Genomic DNA, 23,084 nt, shown 5'->3' on the forward strand with positions numbered 1-23,084 from the left:
TTTTCTGAAATTAGTGCTGAAATTTCTTACAATACTTACGGGTCTAAAGTCTGGAAGCTAGACCACTGACAAAGGTCATCATTCTTAGTACTATTGTTTTAGTGATGTAAAATCACAATCTCCAAATGAAGTGTTACTTTCATACTACAAAAGCTCTCTGCAGGAATTCAAATCTTTTAGACATAGAAAGATTGCATTCATCTGGGGAACATAAAGTAACAAAATAGGAGACTAACACCCAAGAGTGGCTGAGATTAGTACCAGGAGGTTTACTCCATGGCTTGGAGGCCAGCCACACAAGCTAGGGGAAAAGGGAGCTCAGATAGAGAAGGGAGCACCAAATAAAGGGTGTTGGGAGGATCCTCCCAGGATGGGAGAAACATGCTGAAAGTAGACTACAGACCAAACATGATCGCCACTCAATGCCTCTTTTGCAAACCACAACACCCAAAAGGAGAGAGAGAACAAAACGGTAAGCCCTGCCACAGAGGCAGGGTGGGATTGAGGGAATGGGGGGTGAGAGGGATAATGGGACCCGTGGTGGTGGGAAATGGGCACTGGTGGAAGGATGGGTATTTGATCATTGTATAATTGAAACCCAAGCACAAAAATTCGTAAGTCTATAACAGTACCTCTTGGTTTGTCACTAATAAAAATAAAAAATAAAAAAAAAAGATCGTGTGACCGCCCACCTATGAGATGGTCAGACTTCTTCGTCCAGACCCTGAACGATCGGTTTGAGGCTCTTCGTGTTCCTAGATCGAGCAGACGCCATTGGGCTGCACTAGCATGTGACAGGGATGAATGGAAACGTTACTGGCGCCTGCTTCAGCAAATCAATGAGTAATGGGATGTCAAGTGATTAAGTGATCAAGTGATGTACAGTGATGTTTATTACTATATTATTGATAACATTAAAATTCTGAAACGAAAAAACGAATTCAAATCTTTTTGTGCTAGAAAACAAATGTTATCATAGAAAAAAACGAGAGCAAAAAATTATTTCATGACACCACTTGCCTACTTATTCCATTTTAGAAAATGAGGACATCTTCCATCGATAGGGAAAAAAAAAAATATATATATATATGTGTGTGTGTGTTATATATCATTTGTTATTAGAATGGGGGCCACACACAGCATTGCTAGGAGACCATGCAGTACCAGGGATCAAATCAGAGTCTCCAGTATGTGTAGTGTGAGTTCAGCCTATAGAGTTGTCTCTGGCCCAGGAACTCCAATTTTTAACCCCTTATGGAGGGGAAGAGGAAGAAAAATCTGGAGATTCTGGTTCTCAGAGGTTACTTGAGGGGGTTGCTGGAGGTGTTGAGGGGTGCTTCATTGACTTGGGCTACCTCCTGGACCTTATTTTTTTTTCAACCTTCCAAACCTTAAGCACAGTCTAATGAGTCTCAGGGTTTCTTTCACCTTGGAGTCAAAACTGAGAGTTCATCACTATTAAAGGTCTCTATTTTATTAGAAAGGCTACCTTCTCAATAGTTTTTATCTAGCAGTATAGACAGCTAAGCATAAGTTTGGCTATTCTGATTCTTCTGTGCTAATAAATATAAAATATAATTAAAGAATAAAACTGTCTTTATCGACACACAAATAACAAAAATCTTTATTAGCAAAGGGTGACAAAAATGAATACGCAAAAGCTGGCAAAAGACCATCACTGGAAATGTTTATTTTTGTCAAAACAGCTGACAATTTTGTGTTAATTCTTCTGATTCATTATTACAACAAGCTTGTCTCCCTTTGGAAAAAAAGAAAGTCGACTCAAAATAGGTCATCTTGAGGTAAAGAATTTTAACTAAAAATCCACACCCTCTTTTTAAAGAAAAACCTTAAATTTCTTTAGCTCGATAAATAGACATAAATCTCTTATAGTCCCATGCCGGAGAACAAAAATGTACTGTGGTTTTCAAAGTAACCATGACCTAAGGGTGACCAGCACTTCAAGGTAAATTGAAAGTAGCAACTATGAACAATGAATTTACAGGTTCCACTCAAACACAGGGAAATTCTGCCACACTCATATAGAATACTTTTTTTTAATTTACCAACACTCTTTTCTTCTCGCAAAGGCAAGGGTTGGAAAGGCAAAAGCAACAGAATTTTGAGATCTCCACGCTCCGGCAGGGAATTAATCAGAGTCTTCATCATCAAGATAGTCCTCTGCATTGCTTAATGTTCGAACTGCATCTTTGAAAAATGAGAAGAAAGCAAAATAGAGAAATTACAAGTGGCTTGAATTCTCTTTTCCCTTTTGATGCTCCCGACAAACGAACAAATTAGATTCTTCCCTCTGACCCAAGCACTGTACTTTGCCTGAGGATCTTTTTTTTGGTTTGAGCTTTTTCAGCCTTGCTGCTGAGTGTCTACTGCCAGAAAACTGAACAAATACACAAGTCCGCATGCATCTTAGACGTGCAGACCAGTAAATCACAGAGCTACAGGACCAGCAGTTCTTATGCAACGACACCATTATACACACCAAGAGCAACACAGACACACCAGACGTCCCGGCACTTGGCAACAACCTCCTCACCCAGTGACAAGTGCACACGACAGCTGGTGGCCTTACCTGTCCGCAAGGTCACTGGATAGAAAGAGGACTAATAAAGGGGAGAAAAGGCAAAGAAAGAGAATGAAATTACAGAAGCTTCCGTTTTATTTCAGAAACACTGATAAACCATAGAAGCAAAAGAATGAAACTGAAAAAGAAAAAAAAAAGAAAAAACTGAAAGAGAGAGCTGGACCCCGCTGTGTGAGAAATCAGTCCTGCAGCAGTTGAGAGGGAAGACGTTTGTGTTTTCATTGTGCAACTATTCAACTGACTGGTCAAATTCCTATTGCAACAAGTTAAAGTTGGCATCATTTTCAAAAGAAGGTTTAAATGCAAGAACTGTTAGAAGTCAATAAATATAAGCTGTAACAGCAAAATCATGGCTCACTGAAGACATGAATTAATCCTAGTCTGGTAAAGAAAATACAAAAAAACAAATTGGGAAATCACTGTCGTGCCATAAAGCGAGGATCCGACAGCAATATTTTGTTTTTGTCTTTAAGCCACACCCAGCAGTGCTCGGGACTTACTCTTGGCTCTGTGCTCAGGGATCACTCCTGGAGGGGCAGAGGGAACCATACATAGAGCTTGAACAAAGCAGAGGTTGGCCATATGAAAGGTAAGTGCTTTAACTGCTCTGCTATTGGGCCCCTTTTTAAACAAAAGACAGGGGCTGGAGCGATAGCACAGCGGGTAGGGCGTTTGCCTTGCACGCGGCCGACCCAGGTTCGATTCCCAGCATCCCATATGGTCCCCTGAGAACCGCCAGGGGTGATTCCTGAGTGCAGAGCCAGGAGTAACCCCTGTGTATCGCTGGTTGTGACCCAAAAAGCAAAAAAATAAATAAAATAAAACAAAAGACAAAGAGAAACAGCAAAGTTCTTTCCCCTTCTACTTTGCTGCCACAATCCTCCATTCTGATCATTTAAGATGGTCTTTGTCCTTCAATGCTTTCTTCTGCTTTTTATTTTAACCTCATTTTTTCTAGAAGCAAGATCACTTGCCATCGTACACTCTCTCTAAATGTAAAACAAGAGGTAGAAATGGGCTGAGCAAAGTCAATTTATCCCCTTCCTTCCTCTTACGAACTGCTCTGAGTCGCAATTTCTCTGGAAACATCCCAGGGGCACAGTGCCCAGTGTCTCCTTGTCACAGTCCTGGGGGCAGGGTGAACATGGGACTATCTCTCCGAAGAGCACTTCCCACATCTCCTACTTTACTTCCACTGGTCTGTCTCACTCAGGTCCTAGACTCACAAAAGCCACAGCCAGCACCAAGGCCAGCAGTGAATAAGTGGTAGAGAGATAAACACAAAAGATGGATGGGTTTCAGGGCAACAGAGTGAAAGAAGTTAGATATCAAAAAAAAACATAGTGAATGGAGCAATAGCACAGCGGGTAGGGCGTTTGCCTTGCATGCAGCTGACCCGGGTTCGATTCCCAGCATACCATATGGTCCCCTGAGCACCGCTAGGGGTAATTACTGAGCGCAGAGCCAGGAATAACCCCTGTGCATTGCCGGGTGTGACCCAAAAAGCCAAAAAAAAAAAAAAAATACTGTCTGATTACATTTACATGTCAGTTTCAAGATGCAGAGGGTCCTAAGAGGCAGCTGGGTGTAAAGAAGAACCTATTCTAAGTGATCTCTGGCTAAGAAGTGCTTTTTGGGGGGTGATGGCGGGGAGGGGGTTGGGTCAATCTCGTGATGGTCATGGATTATCCCTGGCTCTACTCAGAATTACTCTTGGTGGTGCTTGAGGGACCATATGGGATGCTGGGGATCAAACCCGGGTCAGCTGCATGCAAGGCAAGTTCCCTACCAGGGGTACTTATCGGGCTAAGAAGTGAACCTTTTTTTAGTTGGATGACTGAGGAAATGAAACAAGAAGGGAAAAAATCATGAAAAATATAACATGAAAATGTATAAAATGCTTAACAAGACAGCCAGAGATACAGGATAGTGGGTAGAGTGTTTGCCTTGCTGATGCAGATTTGAACCAGCAGCCCAGATGGTCTCCCAAGCAAGGCCAGGAGTGACCCCTGAGCACTGCCGGATGTGGCCCAGAAAACAAAACAAAACAAAAAAAAACTTATAACAAATACAAGAGTTCACTTCTTGGCTCAGGCCCTAAGGTTACCTATTTATGGGATCCATAACTTAATCAGTACAAATTTGGAAGCAGATTAAAGACACTTAGAGTGAACAGAGAAAAAGGGGCCACTACCTCCAGTGTCGTTCTACCAAGATTGCAGAAAAGCTGAGGGAGAAAAAAGGAAGAAGTGTTGGCCAACTGCCTTCCCCTTCTTCAGCTGCTCATGTGGAAACTCGTGCATAAAACCGACTGGCGCAAGTCTTTTCCTTGCCTATCCCCACCAAGTGCAGTATGTTCCTTGCCCCGCCAAGTGCAGTACGTTCCTGGTCCCCACCAAGTGCAGTACGTTCCTTGTCTGACACCATCAAGCTCAGAATATGCCCGAGGTAAAGTAGAGAGAGAGTCTGTGGCAAACCGTCTGCCATGGAGGCAGGAGGAGGGTGAGAAAAAGGTGGGGTATACTGGGGAGATTGGAGGTAGGGAATGTGCACTGATGGAGGGATGGGTGTTTGAACACTGTATGATTATAACTCAACCACGAAAGCTTGTAACTGTAGCTCCCGGTGATTCAATAAAATAAAATTTAAAAAAGAGAAAAGAATATGACTGAGGTTCATAGCCTCTAACTCTTACAAAACCTCACTCCTGGGTCAGAATTTCAGGAGGGCCCCCTATGGCAACAGGAAATCAGTGGCAAAGCAAGAAGTTAGGCCACAATGCCACTTCCTGAGTCGACCAAGGCGACGGTAGACGTGTCTCAGTGCAAGTGTCTCCCACTGGCTGCATCAATTTCTTCCCAGTCAAACTCACAGCTGGGCACAATGTTCAGCTGGCACCTTTCATTCAGGGAGTCAGCAGTGCCCACAGGGAGGCATGCCTGAGGAATGGCTTCTTGGCCAGGCTTGTTCTCACAGTGCACTCTCATGGCTTAACCAACTCAAGAGTCCCAAAGCGCTTCCTGGGTATAACGATAGGGCGAAACATAAAAAGAAAAATTTGGAAGAAAAATCTATCAGTAATAAAAGATAAAAGGAGTAAGAGATTCTTGTGGCAAGAAGCTATATTTGAATTTTGCTGACACTTGAATAGGATTAGTGCTGGCAAGCTCCCTGAAGCCATGAAGGGCAGGAATTATATGCCATTTTGGATAGAATCAAGCAGGAGATAAAGGCACTGACAAAATCTTTCATTTCTTTTGCTAGGAAATAGATATGGAGCAGGAGACATTACCTTTAAAAAAAAAAATGATGCCTAGGAGAGAAGTAAGGTTCCCAAGTGCTTACAAATAAAAGAAAATTCAATTCAAATGCTAAAAACGGATATCAGGATCTCATTACATAAGTTATGAGAATTCTGAAAATGATAACAGCCTCGAGTTAAAATGGAAACAAATGCGCTGGGCCTCCATAATGGGTATTTCTCAAAAGCTATTTCCTCACCAACGAGAAGCAGTCTAACCCTTAGACCCACAACAAAATGGAGGTGTGGAATGAGCAGCAATTGAAAAAAAAAAAAACTTGTGAAAACTGACAGTTCTGTTCAAAACAAAGGCAATGGAAATGTGTGTCATTATCCGCCTATTCTTCCAAGTGACCGTTAAATACATTCGTGTATGAAGTGGCAAAGACAAGAGAAAGATCTGTGTAGTGAGAAAAAGGCCAATGGCTCCAACCAAATCTTGTTGGTTTTTCTTCCCGCCCCCCCCCCCCCACCTTAAACTCTGAGCCAGGAGGGGCAGGAGCTATAGTACAATGGGTAGGGCATTTGCCTTGCACACGGCCAACCCGGCTCAATCCCTGGCATCCCAGATGGTCCCCTGAGCATCGCCAGGAGTAATTCCTGAGTGCAGAGCCAGGAGTAACCCCAGAGCATCGCCAGGTGTGACCCAAAAAGTCAGTAAAATAAAATAAAATCTGAGCCAGGAGGAGGACAGGAAATGAAAAGTGTAAACAGGAGAGGAGACAGTGGGTGAAAAGGAAGGAACATGGTGAGTTCAAGGCAGATTTTCCCAGGATTTCTCTCAGGAATGATCACCATAGAGTAAATCTTGGACCCATTCAACAGGTACACACTGAAAGGCTAAAATACACAGGCAGCCTCGTCCAGTGATCACGAGTGTTTTACACTTTTTAACACAAACTCTCCTTTGCTTTTCGCAAGCCCATTCTCTGCAACATCAATCAATGTCTTATCTTTAAGAAGGGCCACAGAAATTTTACCTCTAAAATCAGCCACTGAAAGAGTGAAATGAGTTAGCAGAGGGACAGATACAGAATAACTGCATTCATCTGTGGGATATTAAAAAAAATGTAATGCTCTACATCATTAATCATCAGGGAGATGCAGATCAAAACCACAATGAGATACCATCTCACACCTCAGAGACTGGCCCACATCCAAAACAACAAAAGCAACCAGTGCTGGCAAGGATGTGGTGAGAAAGGGACACTCCTTCACTGCTGGTGGGAATGCCGACTGGTTCAGCGCTTTTGGAAAACAGAATGGACGATTCTCCAAAAATTAGAAATTGAACTCCCATTTGACCCAGCAATACCACTCCTGGGAATATATCCCAGAGAGGCAAAAATGTATAGTCGAAGTGACATCTGCACTTGTTTGTTCATTGCAACACTCTTTACAATAGCCAGAAACTGGAAGAAACCTGAATGCCCAAGAACAGATGACTGGTTAAAGAAAATTTGGTACATTTACACAATGGAGTACTACGTAGCTGTTAGAAAAGATGAAGTCATGAAATTTACATACAAGTGGTACAATATGGAAAGTATCATGCTAAGCAAAATGAGTCAGAAAGAGAGGGATAGACATAGAAAGATTGCATTCATCTGGGGAACATAAAGTAACAAGATAGGAGATTAATACCCAAGAATAGCCGAGATCAGTACCAGGAGAATTACTCCATGGCTTAGAGGCCAGCCGGGCATTCTAGGGGAAAGGGCAGCTCAGATAGAGAAGGGAGCACCAAATAAAGGGTTTTGGGAGGATCCTCCCAGGATGGGAGATGCATGTTGAAAGTAGACTATGGACCGAACATGATCGCCACTCAATGTCTCTTTTGCAGACCACAACACCCAAAAGGAGAGAGAGAACAGAGGGGAATGCCCTGCCACAGAGGCAGGGTTGGATGGAGGGGTATGGGGGTGGGAGGGATACTGGGATCTGTAGTGGTGGAAAATGGGCACTGGTGGAGGGATGGGTACTTGATCATTGTATAATCGAAACCCAAGCACAAAAATTTGTAAGTCTACAACTGTACCTCATGGTGTTTCACTAACAACAACAACAAAAAAAATGTATGAGACTAATATACAAGGCCAGGAAAAATAGAGGCCAGGAGGAGTGGTCCACGGTTGGGAGAAGAGACCAATGTGACAATAATAGTTAGAAATGATCAATCTGGACAAGAGGACAAGAACTGAGTAACCTTTCCGTATCTATATTGCAAAGCATAATTCCCAAAGGGGGGAGGGAGAGAGAGACAGGGACAGAGGCACAGGGAGAGACAGAGATGGAGACAGACAGACAGGGAGAGAGAAAAGTGCCTGCAATAGAGGTGGGGGGGGGGGTACGGGAGGGAAACTGGGGACATTGGGAAATTGGTGGTGGGAAATGTACACTGGTGAAAAGATGGATATTGGAATTGGAACATTGTTTGACTGAAATCCAATCATAAACAGCTGTGTATCTCACAATGATTAAATTTTTTAAATCATTAATTTAAAAAATCAGCCACATAGAAAAACACAACAAAATCGGGGAGGGGGGGGAGAATCACCCACAGTGCCATGACTAGGTAACAAAATATACAAAATGTCTAGAGTAATTCTGATGACAGTGTTTCCCACCTTTAAAATGTAAAGAAAACATAATGGTGGGACTCTCTGTCACTTTATTTAAAACCCTTTAAAGATAACTCGTCCTAAAAACAGAGCTGAAAAGAGGAAACAGAGAACACAGTTCCCGAATCATGGTGTTGGCAGTGTCTAGAACTTTACTGCAAGGAAAAAAATAAATCAAACAATTATGTAACTTAACAATTAAAACAGGAGTTGTCCCTGCAAATTTGTTTGCAAGGGGGTATTCTGGGGCTGGAGTGACAGGACAGCAGGGAGGGCATTTGCTTTGCATGTGTCTGACCCAAGTTCGGTCCCCAGGACCCCACATAGTCCACTGAGCCCGCCAAAAGTGATCCCTGAGTCTAGAATGAGAAATAAACCATAAGCACTGCCGGGTGCGGTCCCAGAACAAAACAAAACAAAAAGGAGGGTATTCTGCTATATTGGGAGTTCCGATATAGACCAAAAACACAAAAATCTAAACTCAGAACTGACCTACAGAGTTTAGCAAAGAAATAATTTCCCTTCATATTCATCCTGACGGCCCCAGAGGACAAAGAACTGAAGCCAATTACCTGCTCCCTGCTTCTTCTTCAGGAGGGACGCACAGGCCGCGTTAGTGGCCATGTCCAGAGCCAGCTTCTTCTCATTGTTTCTTAAGTCTGTTCGAGCACCTACCCCAAGACAAGTACAGTAAATAAAATGAATCTTTTTGAATATTATCTAGCAGCAGCAGTCTGTCTTCCTTCCACTAAAACGAATCACTTTTGGCAAAAAGAAGTAGAGAACTATTAGCGCCAAGCAGGAAGCTTTTTTTTTCAAAACAGAACAACAAACCAAAAACCTTTCACAAAATAGTAATAATACACTTGGCATGTTTAACCAGGGAACTTCTTGCTGTATCTGTGATTAATTCCACTACCCTGACACTCTCTCTCTCTTTCTCTCTCTCTCTCTCTCTCTCTCTCTCTCTCTCTCTCTCTCTCTCTCTCTCTCTCTCTCACACACACACACACACACACACACACACACACACACAAAAAACCCAACCTGAAAGAACCTCTGATATAAATACAGTAGAGGCTGAAAATTCCAGGATTAAAATGAGGGACTTGGGGCTGGAGCAATAGCACAGCGGGTAGGGCGTTTGCCCTGTGCCCGGCTGACCCGGGTTCAATTCCCAGCATCCCACATGGTCCCCTGAGCACTGCCAGGAGCAATTCCTGAGTGCATGGGTCAGGAGTAGCCCCTGTGCATCGCCGGGTGTGACCCCAAAACCAAAAAAATAAATAAATAAATAAATAAAACGAGACACCCTATTATTCTTCTAACACTTATTATGGCATAATTAGACATAGCAATTTTTTAGGATAAGCAAAGACCCTATATCTATATATCGCTGGAGCAATAGCACAGTGAGTAGGGCATTTGCCTTCGTGTGGCTGACCCGGGTTTGATTCCTCCGTCCCTCTCAGAGAACCCGGCAAACTACCAAGAGTATCCTGCCTACATGGCAGAGCCTGGCAAGCTCCCCGTGGCGTATTCAATATGCCAAAAACAGTAACAACAAGTCTCACAATGGAGACGTTACTGGTGCCTGCTAGAGCAAATCGATGAACAGGAGGACAGTGCTACAGACAGCTAAGCAAAGACCCTACAAGCTCAGCATACTCTTTTACCTTTTTCCAGAAGCAACTGGACGATATCCGCATAACCCTTCCAGGCAGCTGCATGCAAAGCCGTGTCTCCCAACTTATTCTACAGTGATTAAAAAAGAGAGAGTATTATTTTTTTTTTTCAAAATGTGGACTGACAACACACATGAAATTAGATGTGCTCTACGTAAATCTAAAATGAAAATAGTTGGGACTGGAGTGATAGCACAGCAGGTAGGGTGTTTGCCTTGCACGCGGCCAACCCGGGTTTGATTCCCAGCATCCCATATGGTCCCTCCGAGCACTGCCAGGAGTAATTCCTGAGTGCAAACTGTGATGCAAAAATAAATTAATTAATTAAATTAAATAAAAAGCGGGTAGGGCGTTCGCCTTACAAGCGGCCAACATAGCCAACCCGAGTTCGATTCCTCCGCCCCTCTCGGAGAGCCCGGCAAGCTACCGAGAGTATTCGATATGCCAGACACAGTAACAACAAAGTCTCCAATGGAGACGTTACTGGGCCCGCTCGAGCAAATCGACGATCAACGGGAGGGCCTTTACCTTTACCTTTACCTACAAAATTCCAAAGACGAAAAGAGACTCCAGGGATAAGAGGCGAGTCATTTCCAGATGTCGAATGGGCCCCAGGCACAGAAAGTGACATGGCCAAGCACAAGGAGAAATAAGATGTCTGCCGAGGGAGAGGGGCAATGTGCTCCCACGGCAGCCGAGCAGGCAGCAGGAACCCGAGATATCTGGGGTCCTGCAGCAGACTGAGGAAAGACGGGGAAACCAGGAGTACTGGGTGAAAGTGTACTGGGGGGTAGTTAGATTATCACAACTGCAGATCACTTGCCTCTTCCTTTGCTATCCTGTGACCTAGTCATGGTAGAATTACCCTGTCAAGAAATGCATCAGAGGGGCTGGAGCAATAGCACAGCATGGAGGACATTCGCTTTGCACGCACCCAACCTGGGTTCAATCTCCAGCATCCCATATGGTCCCCCGAGCACTGCCAGGAGTGATTCCTGAGTACAGAGCCAGGAGTGGCCCCTGTGCATCGCCAGGTATGACCCCCCCCCAAAAAAAAAAAATCATCAGAGGGACCAGGAAGACAGTTCAACAGGCTGAGGGCATGCCCAGCACGCCGGCACCTGGGTTTAATCACCAGTACCATATGGTGCCATGAGCACTGCTGGGAGCAGCCCTTAACCATCTCTCCTATGCAGGATATAAAGAAACAAAGGGGAATAAACAAATTGAAGGCAGCAGAAATAAAGAGTGTGAGAACTGGTCTTCAGCAGAAAACTTGCCATGGGGGGGCTGGGGGTGGGCCACAGCAGGACAGGGATAGGAACATTACAACAGTGGTGGAGGGAAGCCGTCACTCAGGAGCAGGAGGACGGCTAGAAGGAGGTGCTGTGCATGAAACTATCAGCAATAGTACTGTAAACCATAGTGCTGAACATTTAAAAATAAAGTGTGGGGAGGGCCGAGATATAGTACAGCAGGCAGGGTGCGTGCCTGGCACACGGCTGACCGGGGTTCAATCCCCAGCATCCCATATGGTCCCCCCCAAGCACCACCAAGGAGTGATCCCTGAGCACAGAGCCAGGAATAACCCCTGAGCATCACCAAAGTGGCCCAAAAACAAAAAAAAAAAAAGTACTTGTCATAGAGGCAGGCTGGTGGGTGGGAAGACATCAGCGGAGGGAAGTGGACACTGGTGAAGGGATTTGTGCTGGAACATTGCATGCTTGAACACAATCATGAAAAACGGTGATTCATGGCAGCTAAAAAAATTTTGTTATAAAATTTTAAATGGTCTCTGAGCACTACAGATGACCCTCCCAAACAAACAAATTAGAGGGACAGACAGAGATTAACCAGTTTACAAGCTCATGGGACCTGAAGGTACAAGAGGGGAAAGCAGTAAGGCCAGGAAGGAACTAAAAGAAGAGGTTTGGTGAAAACCTCCACATGAAGCAGGCAGGCCCTGCCTCAGCTGTCCTCGCCTCGCAGACAGCCCTGCTTTGTCGAGTCTCCTACGTTCCCCAGCAGAAAGCTGGAGGAGACTGCTCTGTGAGGCTGAAAAGCCCCACATGTGAAAAAGAAAAGTCCTCCCTCTCACTTCTGGGGAAAAAACAAGCTTCTATAATGCCCATAACCGGGGGCTGGAGAGATAGCAGAGCCTGTAGGGTCCTTGCCTTACATACTGCCAATTCAGGTTCAATCCCTGGTATCCCATATGGTCCCATGAGCACAACCAGGAGTGGTTCCTGAGTGCAGAGCCAGGAGCTTCACCAGGTGTGGTCCCCAAAATAAAATAAATAAATAAAGAGATGAGACCACTCTCCGCACACATGAAGGTACTGGCAGAGGGACAAAGCCACGTGGGTTCCGGGGCTGAGACCTCCAAGCCTACTAGGATTGGAGTCGAGCATCTTCCACCCAGATCCTCCAAATTCCAGTAGGCGGGGGTCACACCCATCACCTGGCCCCCTGGCGCCGTGTAATCCCATCAGCGGCCAAGACTCAGAGACTATAAAATCCAGATCCCGGAACCGCACGGCCGCATTTGCGGCCGCGCGACATCTTATCAGAACTTTTTTTTATGACATCTTATTGTCTCATTCCTACTTTGGACAAACTTGCAGGCTATTGAATGTAGCCTGCCCACAGGGCAGAGTCTGGCAAACTCCCCGTGGCGTACCAAATATGCCAAATACCAGTAACAATGATGGGTCTCATTCTCCTAAAGAGTCTTGAATATAATCTCAGGGCTAGGATGAAAGAGACGTTACTGGGGCCTGCTCGAGGCAATCGATGAATAAATAAAGAGATGCCCATAACTGGGCTGGAATGATAGTACCGTGGACAGGGCACTTGCCTTGCACGAAGCCTTTTATCCCTGGAAACCCATACAGTCCCTCAAGCCGCTAGGAGAGATTCCTGAGTGCAGAGCCAGGAGTAACCCCTGAGCACTGCAGGCTATGGCCCCAAAACAAAACAAAACAAAACCAAACAACACAAACAGCTTAAAGAAGCTTATGGCAAGACAACTCTGTAAGAGCCCTAAGATCCTTGGCATGCCATGCCCCACTCCCCAGTTGTTCATGCCCTGTAAAATTTCCTTCCCTTTCCTGCGGATGAGACCAGTGACTGTCACAGAGTATAGCTCCCCCAATTAAGTCTCTAATCAGCTTGATATTGAGTTCATCAAAGGAGATTATCCTGGGTGAGCCCAGCCTAACCAGGGGGCTCTATGTTTAAAAAAGGTTTTTGACCAGGGTTTGATCCCTGGAAGCCCATATGGTCTCCCAAGCTTGGGTAAGGATGGGTAAAGATCATACAGGACACTAAGATTTTACATGCCCATCAGACGTACAAAGAGACCAAGGCAAAGGTATTAAACGACTTCCGTCCAAGCAAGCTTACCTGCTGGTTCAATTCAATGTTTGGTTGAGTCAACAGCATTTCCACTATATCTGAAATTCAAACAGAGGCGCTATTTATTGTTTTCAGAAGGAAAAGGACAAGATCTGCTAAGTCTGGGCATATTTTAAAAGACATACAAAGTGGAATTAGAAACTTTTTTTCCCAAGTAACATAGCTTTTGTATTTTCATATAATATCTACAAATACTTTAATATTCACAATAACATTTAATATTCTTGCAACTCATCTGAGGCTCATCTTAGATAATATATCATAGCTAAATTAAGACAGGCTTATTTGGGGAGACAGTCAAACATTATCCTCAGGCTATGCTACTTCATTTGTGGAATTCTTTGTTTTTCACTGATGTCAGGAGTGTTTTTGTGTAGGACACAGGCAAACAGAGAAAGAGTGCAGAGGTTCAAATGGAAGTTAGGCTCAAATACATTTTGAAGCTCAATTTTCCATCACGGTAGACTGTAACAGAGACGTTGGGGAAAGGCTACTCTACAGCAATCATTTCTGCCCCTTCCTCTAAAGATCAAACAGGGATTTGCTTTGATTTTACTATTGTTTTCCTGTCACCTTTCCAAACACAGAGAGGAAAGGAAACTTCCACTCTTTCAAGTGAGTGATATCCATAAAGTATAAGGAAGCAAGCCTACAGGGATGTGGCTATTGGCTGGTGTTCTAACAGACCTGCAAAGAATACCTGTCTCTGTTTTGATTTTAATAACAATTCTGGTTGCTTAAGCAAAGCACATTTTCAGCAGCACAGATATTATGATCGCAATAGAATGGAATACCTTTGTGACCCCCGTGACTAGCCCAGTACAGGGCCGTGCTCCCTGCTTTGTCTAAGCCGTTGACCCCAACTCGGTTGTCCAAACACTCTCTCAACCAGCTCAAATTGCCTGTGGGGGGGAAAAAAGAATTTGACATTTGTGAAAACACACAAAAAGCATTTTTGGTTTTTGCTTCACTTTTGGATCAGATTTATTCTCCATAAATGTCCAGTGGATTCAATCAGCAAATCTGAAAATAAGACCTGTCAGGCAATGCATTCACTGTGGTACATTTTTGGCTCCCTATTTATTAATGGAAAACATTACCATCAATTTTTCATGGTAAGTTAATGGAAAAAATGATCTAAATGGGTTTACTTGAAGCTTTTTTAATCTGAAAAGAAAAATGGTTTTTTTCTCTTATAAAATTCTAGAATCTGAGTGGGGGTGGGGGTGGGGGGGGTGAGGTAGGGGGTACAGAGGGGGAGAGGGAGGAGTACCAGCTTCATATATCAAATGTATCTCACAGTGATTCAATAGAGAAAAAAAATAAATAAAATTAAATGTGTTTTCTATTCTTGCCAGAAGCGTATATGCAAAGGTATAACTATTTCAAATCCACTGGCTAACGTCCTAAGAATCTAACTGACAGAGAATTTTTAGTATCAGTTTGGTAGTTCTACTTCTGCATGACCCTCAAGGAATAGTTTCCTCTTGCTCCAATTTTAGATTTCAGAAAGATCTGAAGTAGGATGAAAGGGAGCTCACAGCAGAGAGAGCTCATGGAAGTCACCGAATCTCAAGATATCACCAAACAGCCTGGAGCTTGAAGGAACTTCGACCCAGCCCCAGCTGAGAAAAATAAATCTATAGGAGAAAGCCCCAGGTTTAAGCCAAATTTATCCCCCCCCCCACCCTCCACCCTAGACTCCTTTCCATTGCTCCCTCCACCTCCCACCCCATCCCTAGCCTCACAGAAAGGCCTTACAGCAAGCAACACTCTCCTCAGTGCTGACCACCAAGAAGAAACCAATGCTTCTGCCCTCCAGTTACTCATTTTGGCCTCCTCTGCCAGCTTCCCTCAAACACACTTCATTTACTGTTCTTCCCATATCCTTGTAACGATCTCTTTCTTACAAATCTCTCTCCTCAGGCTGAGTCTGAGTTCTGGGAGCCACAGAACAAGACTTCCCACTTGCCACAGAGCCCCGGTTTTAGACTAAGTATACGTACATGTTTGTTGGCTACAATTTTAAAATTAAAACCCTAGCTCTCTCTTGAGGAAGAGAGCAGTTGGAACAGATTATCTGCAAGGATTTCAATGGGGGGGGGGGGGAACTATTTAGGATGTGAGAAGTTTGAGATCTTGATCTGGGGGTTCATGACTACATGGCTGTAGTCATTTGTTAAAACTCATCAAACTGAATCACTAGAACTGGTGCTTTTCACCAGGCATTTCACAATCTCCCCCCAAGGCCACACCTACCTCTTTTTGCAGCTTCATGCAGTGGATTGTCAATAGATTCTGCCTGCTCAGCCACTAGATTGAAACGAAAAAGCACAAATCCAAGATTGTACAATACCCAAGGGATTCACACCAACTGCTGATTCATTCATCCAAATGATCTTGAACAAAAATTCACCCAGAGGGTCTTCAACAATATCGCTTTCCCCAACTTATTTTGGGTTAAAGGCATAAAATAAAATACAAAGAAAAGAAAATCAAACTGTTTCCTGCTTTAAAAGAAGCCGAACTTTGTGTTAGATGAAAACCAAGCTAAACAATCAGGCGGTAACATAGCAATTAACTCGGGGGAAAAAGAAAACCCACACACATTCATTAACTAGAAGCAGAAACAAAAACAAACCAGATTCATAGTCTGCACAGCATTAGAGTCAGGAATGTAATAAGCAGTCTCAGAGACAGCAGGGCAAAAGAAAACATGTGATGCTCAGGTTGACATTCTAGAAAAGCCTTCCTTTAAATGTGGGTGAGAAGAATGAGTTCCCCATGTGTGAGCATGTAGGGAGTAGAGTAGAAAAAAATGACTTTCCTGGGGCTGGAGCAATAGGATTGGGGGTTGGACAATTGCCTTGCACACGGCCAACCCGGGTTCAATCCCCAGCATCCCATATGGTCCCCCAAGCACCGCCAGGAGTAATTCCTGACTGCAGAGCCTGGCCAGAAGCAACCTCTGAGCATCGCTGGGGGGGTGACCCAAAAAGCAAAAATTTAAAAAAAAAAAAAAGATTTTCCTCCCTGAATTGAGAAAGGGGGAATGAGCATTCCAAGTTCTAAGGAAGGCTTGCTTGCTCACAGAAATTCCAGAACTAGGAGTCGGGAGAGACTTCAAACCTACCCCTTCTCCTGCTTAGGGCGTTGACTGGGTTTCTACTGAGTTACTGGGGACCCAAAGAGGACTATTTCACACCCTGGATATTCATGACAGCTGGAACTGGAGTACATGGTCAAAGAACATTTGGAATTTCAAAGATCAGCAGAATTGAAGCGTCTGAAGTTTTTGTTTTTTGAATCCCAGATGGTATAACCTTTGCAGGATAGCTGAACCCCAACCTTCAGGGAACCCATGGAACCCATCTTTTTAGTCCTCCTTCTCCTCCTCCTCCAGAAGCTTTAAAGTGCCCTCCGTGAAATTTTCTAAGTCTGCACCCACTGCTTGAGATGGGAGCCTGATGCCCCACTGCTCTAATGATTCGTTCAATGCTCAAGTTGAAAGGAAACAGAAATGATTTAAAACAAACAATCCCTCTGGTTATGGAGAAATAAGAGTTTTCCCTCACACAGGGAAACTGAGCTCAGTGGTAACACGTAAGTGCCTTCACTAAGGTCCTTTGTTACTAGGAAGCAACAGAAAACAGCTTTCAACCCACAGACCCTGTTGACCAATTCCGTGCTCTTGTACGTGGCTGTGTTTTGTCTCTTCTAATGACACAGGCGGCATCTCACTGCTGATTTTCTCCCAAGCTTTCATTAGCAGAAAATAAATGTCACTGCCCCAAAACTGCATTAACAAGGCAAACTGACTTGATCACGAAAGAAAGGGCTGGTCTAAGAAATCATTCATGTTTGCCACTCAATGCCTCTCTTGCAAACCACAGGACCCAAAAGGAGAGAGAGAGAATAAGGGGGAATGCCCTGCCACAGAGGCAGGATGGGAACGGGGGGATGGGGGGTGGGAGGGATGCTGAGACCCGTGGTGGTGGAGGATGGGAGCTGGTGGAGGGATGGGTACTTGATCATTGTATAACTGAAACCCAAGCACAAAAATTTCTAAGTCTATAACTGTACCTCATCGTGTTTCACTAATAAAAAATAAAGAAAGAAAAAAATCATTCATGAGAATTTAACAGGAAAAAAAAAATGTGCGTTGTATGAAGTAAAACTACAAAGGGTGTTAGGTTTGTGTAGGTTAGTTATACTTGTTCTAATTTTTTTTTCTTTTTTTTTTTTCTTTTTGGGTCACACCCGGTGATGCTCAGGGGTTACTCCTGGCTCATGCATTCAGGAATTGCAGACCTTGGCATGAGGTCTTTCAAGAGTGGAATGAGGCATTTTTTATTTTTTTATGCTAAGGAGTCAAGTTCAAGAGCCATAAAATCATTAAATGACCATGTAACGAACAAGAGGCTCTTGGAGTAGAGTATGTTCTAGAATGTCCATGATGCTGGTATCTTCTTATCCACAGCAGTAAGCAGAAAGGCCTCGGGAACCAAACAGATGAAAGGTTCAAAGGCAGAAAAAGTCACCGCAACCCTGCTTACCATAGTTGCTTGGGATTAATCCAGTCCTGCCTTTGGAGGTCCCTTTCCACCAGTTGGTATCACTCTGATGAAAGAAGATTGAATTAAGTGGTATCAAATTCAGGTTCTATTCAGTCACTTTAAAACCTTTAGGCTCATGGAATATACCTACTCAACAGCCTCGTTCTAGATGTCTATTCCCCTTTATCGTGTCATTACAATCATTCTCACATCCACCTGCCACACAGTAAATACATTTCATCATAGAGCCTCAACAATCAAACAAGGCTGGAGCGATAGCACAGCGGTAGGGCGTTCGCCTTACAAGCGGCCAACATGGCCGACCCGGGTTCGATTCCTCCGCCCCTCTCGGAGAGCCCGGCAAGCTACCGAGAGTATTCGATATGCCAGACACAGTAACAACAAATCATAGATAATACAAAACAAACCAAAAAAGTTACCCTGGGCTCAGACTACTCCAGGAAACTTTGGTCTAGAACCTAATCTCTCTTAAGCATCAAACTGTTCATTTCTTCTTTTTTTCTAAAGGTCTCTTTCTTTCCCCTTTATTTTCAAATAGCTTTTTTTGAGAGTGGGGTGGAGGGACACTCCCTGCAGTGCTCAGGGCTCACTCCTGGCTCTGTGCTCAGGGGCCATTTACTTCCTGTGCTTGGGATATCAGATACAGTGTCGGGAAGGAAGCTTGAATCAGTCACGTACAATCCAAGAGTCTTATCCCCCATCCCCCTATATAATCTTTTCAGTCCCATAGGGGTATGTCTGATTTTAAAAATTATGACCTATAAAAATTAGAACAATGGGGCTGGAGTGATAGCACAGCGGGTAGGGCGTTTGCCTTGCACGCAGCCAACATGACCGACACAGGTTCGATTCCCAGCACCCCATATGATCCCCTGAGCACCGCCAGGAGCAATTCCTGAATGCATGAGCCAGGAGTAACCCCTGAGCATCACCGGGTGTGACCCAAAAAGAAAAAAAAAAAGAAAAAAAATTAGAACAAGTATAACAAACCTACACAAACCTAACACCCAACTTCAGAAATCATTTACTCTCATCCAAAACTGTTTCATATATACCATCATTCACAACTTCCATTTTCTTCAGATTTTTTTTTTTTTTTGGCTTTTTGGGTCATGCCCAGCAATGCTCAGGGGTTACTCCCAGTTCTGCACTCAGAAATTACTCCTGGCGGTGCTCGGGGGACCATATGGGATGCTGGGAATCGAACCCGGGTCGGCCACATGCAAGGCAAAGGGCCTACCCATTATGCTATCGCTCCAGCCCCTCCTTCAGATTATTTTAAAATAAACTCCAGACATAATTATTTCATCTGTAAATACTTCATTACGTACCACAGAAAAATTATGAACTTTTCCCAAGGATAATTATACTAGTATTGCTCCTTTAAACTAATAGCCCCTCACTGTCAATATTATTGAAATTAACAGTTACATTTTTCCAGTTGCCTCACAACCTGGGAATCCAAATAAGGACCATATAATACAATTGCTGGGGGGGCTGAAGAGACAGCGCGGGTACAGGGCACTTGCTTTGCATGAAGCCAACCCAGGTTCAATCACTAGCATCCCATATGGTCCCCCGGGCACTGTCAGGTATATTCCTGAATGCAGAGCCAGGAGTAATCCCTGAGCTATGTTAGGTGTGGCCCTTAGCCCCACCACTCAAAAAAGCTATTCGCAAATAAAAGGGAAAGAAAACAAACAAACAAAAAATACAATTGTCGGGCTTCCCTCTTTTGTATTCATCCCTTCATAATCAACTTGATGGAGAAGCCACCTTCTGTTCTGTGGAGTTTCAAAGTAGATTTTGCCTATTTCATTGCTGCGTTAATACTGAATGCCTCCTCTGTCCTCCATTATTGCATATAAATTGGTCCTTAGTTCTAGAGGCTGAATTAAATCCACACAGGGTTTTTGGACAAGTCTATTTCATAGAAAGAACTGATTTCTTCCATCGAGACAAATAATACCTACTGGTCTCTTCTGTTGTGGTGAAATCCTAATTCCATTATTCTCTCTTCACTTAAATAACCAGAATATTTTCTTCAATAAAAAGTTGGCTTTCTAGACTATGGACCGAACATGATTGCCACTCAATGCCTCTTTTGCAGACCACAACACCCAAAAGGAGCGAGAGAACAAAAGGGAATGCCCTGCCACAGAGGCAGGATAGGATGGGGGGGGGGGGTGGGGGTGGGAGGGATACTGGAATCCGTGGTGGTGGGAAATGGGCACTGGTGGAGGGATGGGTATTTGATCATTGTATAATCAAAACCCAAGCACAAAAATTTGTAAGTCTACAACTCTACTTCATGGTGTTTCACTAATAAAAATTATTTAAAAAAATAAATAACTTCAAAATCTTTAAAAAAAAAAGTTGGCTTTCTTACATTCTCTCAGGGTGACCGTTGTACTAGATCGTTTGTATCATTGAGAAATGGTGGATTTAAATATAGTAAATGTATTTCAGTCCTTCCATATTTCAATCTCTCCAGCCCATGGTACTTCCCCCCACCCTGGTCCTTGGGCCATACCCTATAAGGCTCAAGTGCTGGTTACTCTTGGTTCTGCGCTCAGGAATTACTCCTGGTGCACTGGGACCAAATGGGATGCTGGGGGCTGAACCTGGATCCACCGTGTACAAAGCAATGCCCAACTTGTTCTAATATTTCTCTGGCTCACATGTTTTATTTTTAATTCTAAAATACATACAATACTTCTCAGAATAACAGTACCAACACTTCTCCAGTAAGACCGTGATCAAAAACAATCTCCTTTTTGTCTATTTTATTCTATTAAGAGATGTTAGTGCAACTCAGCTGTAGAGTCACTTGGGACTGTTGTGCTCTATGTGGTTATGTGGTTATGCCAATGACCCTGGATACAATTAAATACATTTGATTCATCATGTTTTTTAAAAGTAAGAAACCACTTTTGGCATTTAATTTAATCTTGAAACTATGTAGAAGTTTATATGATTCCAAAATAAGATACAATAAGGGGTCATAGTTTATATGATTCCGAAGTATATAAAATAAGGTGTCATTGATCTTCTATTTATCTCCCTTTGCCACCATAGAACAAACTATTTTCAGATTTGTTTCCCTTATGACTCCTCCTTTGACCCTGTATTTCTAATTGAAGAAAAGAGGTATACAGATATCCTCTCACCCTTTCTTAGTGAAGTTATGGAAAACTATTCAGCTTTTATTCACTTACTCAATAATAAAGCACTGATAGTTTTTGTTCCTTTCTAAGCTGTAAAGTACTCTACTCACGGATAGATCAAAATTCATTCAACTTATTATTTTTTTTTTTTCGGTTTTTTGGTGCACACCTGGTGATGCTCAGGGCTTAAACACTCAGGAATTACTCCTGGCAGTGCTCAGGGGACCATACAGGATGCCAGGGATTGAATCTAGGTCAGCTTCATACAAAGCAAATGCCCTATCCTCTGTACTATCATTCTGGTCTCTCAACTATTCTATTGAAGAACTATTTCCAAACTTATACTATTACACTGTCCTCCCGTTGTTCATCGATTTGCTCGAGCAGGCCCAGTAATGTCACCATTCTGAGGCTTGTTGTTACTGTGTTTGGCATATTCAATACATCACGGGGGGCTTGTCAGGCTTTGCCGTGCGGGCAAGATACTCTCGGTAGCTTGCCAGGCTCTCCGAGAGAGGCGGAGGAATCGAACCTGGCTCGGCCTGCTGGCTGTGCACAAAGCAAACACACTACTGCTGTGCTATCACTCCAGCCCACACTATTACAAATCATACTAAAATGAAAAGAACTGAGCACATGTTTCTCTATAGGTACACATTTGACTAACATACAACATAAAGCTACCCAAATTACTTTAGTTTACATGTAGCATTAAAAATCATCACAAAATATCAGCTGGGCTTACCATGTCAGTAATGTAGATAATATCACCTTCTTCGAAGAATAATTCATCTGGCTGAAAGAGGGGGGAAAAAAAAAGTTTGATTTCATGTGATTTTTTTAAATTAAAAATTATATAATAGTTATGATAATAATCATCTAAATTCTAAATTCCAAATCCCCAAATATTATCAATTATGTAGGTTTTATTTTGTTTGTTGCTTTGTTTAGTTTGGTTTGTTTTGGACTTTTGGGCTACAGGTGGTGCTGTTCAGGGATTACTCCTGCTCTGTACTCCAGGCTCACTCCTGCCGGGGCTTGGATGAACACGTGCAATGCCAGAGATGGACTCCAGGTCAGCTGTGTGCACTGTACGTGCCTTACCCACTGTGTTATCTCTCCCGCCCTAACCATATGCTTAAATATGCATAAAACCATATAAAATATCTCTTATTTGCACATGTATAAAAGGCTGAATTTTTCCCAATGTGAATGTTTAAAAAATGATACTGTCACTGTCACTGTCCTCCCGTTGTTCATCAATTTGATCAAGCGGGCCCAGTAATGTCTCCATCATGAGACTTATTGTTACTGTGTTTGACATATCGAATACATCACAGGTAGCTTGCCAGGCTCTGCCGTGCGGGTGAGATACTCTCGGTAGCTTGTCGGGCTCTCCAAGAGGGGTGAAGGAATTGAACTCGTGTCGGCCGGGCCGGCCGCATGCAAGGCAAATGCCCTACCACTGTACTATCCAAAATTCCCCAAACACCTTCTATTCTTCCAAAATGAAAACATACAAGATGTTTTTCTATCAAAATATGATACTAACGTAGTCTCTTCCTTTCTCATACATTTTTCCATAAAAGGATAAATGTCCAGAATTAAAACCTTTAAAAATAGCTATTAAGCTTAGCACACTCTTAAATGATTAGGCTTCAATCTTTAAGGGCCTTCCTATCAATATCTGCTTTCTGCTTATTTCAGAAAAGAT

The 23,084-nt window shown here is 43.3% G+C and overlaps 1 protein-coding gene across 2 annotated transcripts in view; it reads right to left on the reverse strand.

Moving 5' to 3' along the window:
- Positions 1 to 1,596: 1,596 nt before the first annotated feature.
- The window catches only part of OSTF1 (osteoclast stimulating factor 1), a 58,987-nt gene continuing 37,499 nt past the window's right edge, over positions 1,597 to 23,084 (reverse strand). The window contains exons 3-11 of one of the 2 annotated variants that reach the window (XM_056118748.1): positions 22,116 to 22,166; positions 18,183 to 18,246; positions 15,886 to 15,939; positions 14,421 to 14,528; positions 13,615 to 13,664; positions 10,201 to 10,279; positions 9,097 to 9,195; positions 2,591 to 2,621; positions 1,597 to 2,208 (exon numbers count right to left, since the gene is read on the reverse strand). In XM_056118748.1, the coding sequence (XP_055974723.1) occupies positions 2,169 to 2,208; positions 2,591 to 2,621; positions 9,097 to 9,195; positions 10,201 to 10,279; positions 13,615 to 13,664; positions 14,421 to 14,528; positions 15,886 to 15,939; positions 18,183 to 18,246; positions 22,116 to 22,166 (576 nt within the window). In that variant the 3' untranslated portion in view covers positions 1,597 to 2,168. The remainder of the gene's footprint in view (positions 2,209 to 2,590; positions 2,622 to 9,096; positions 9,196 to 10,200; positions 10,280 to 13,614; positions 13,665 to 14,420; positions 14,529 to 15,885; positions 15,940 to 18,182; positions 18,247 to 22,115; positions 22,167 to 23,084) is intronic. The other variant, XM_056118749.1, reaches the window with a different exon arrangement.

This window comes from Sorex fumeus, unplaced genomic scaffold (assembly GCF_029834395.1).
Source record: "Sorex fumeus unplaced genomic scaffold, SorFum_2.1 ptg000038l, whole genome shotgun sequence".
Lineage (NCBI taxonomy): Eukaryota > Metazoa > Chordata > Mammalia > Eulipotyphla > Soricidae > Sorex > Sorex fumeus.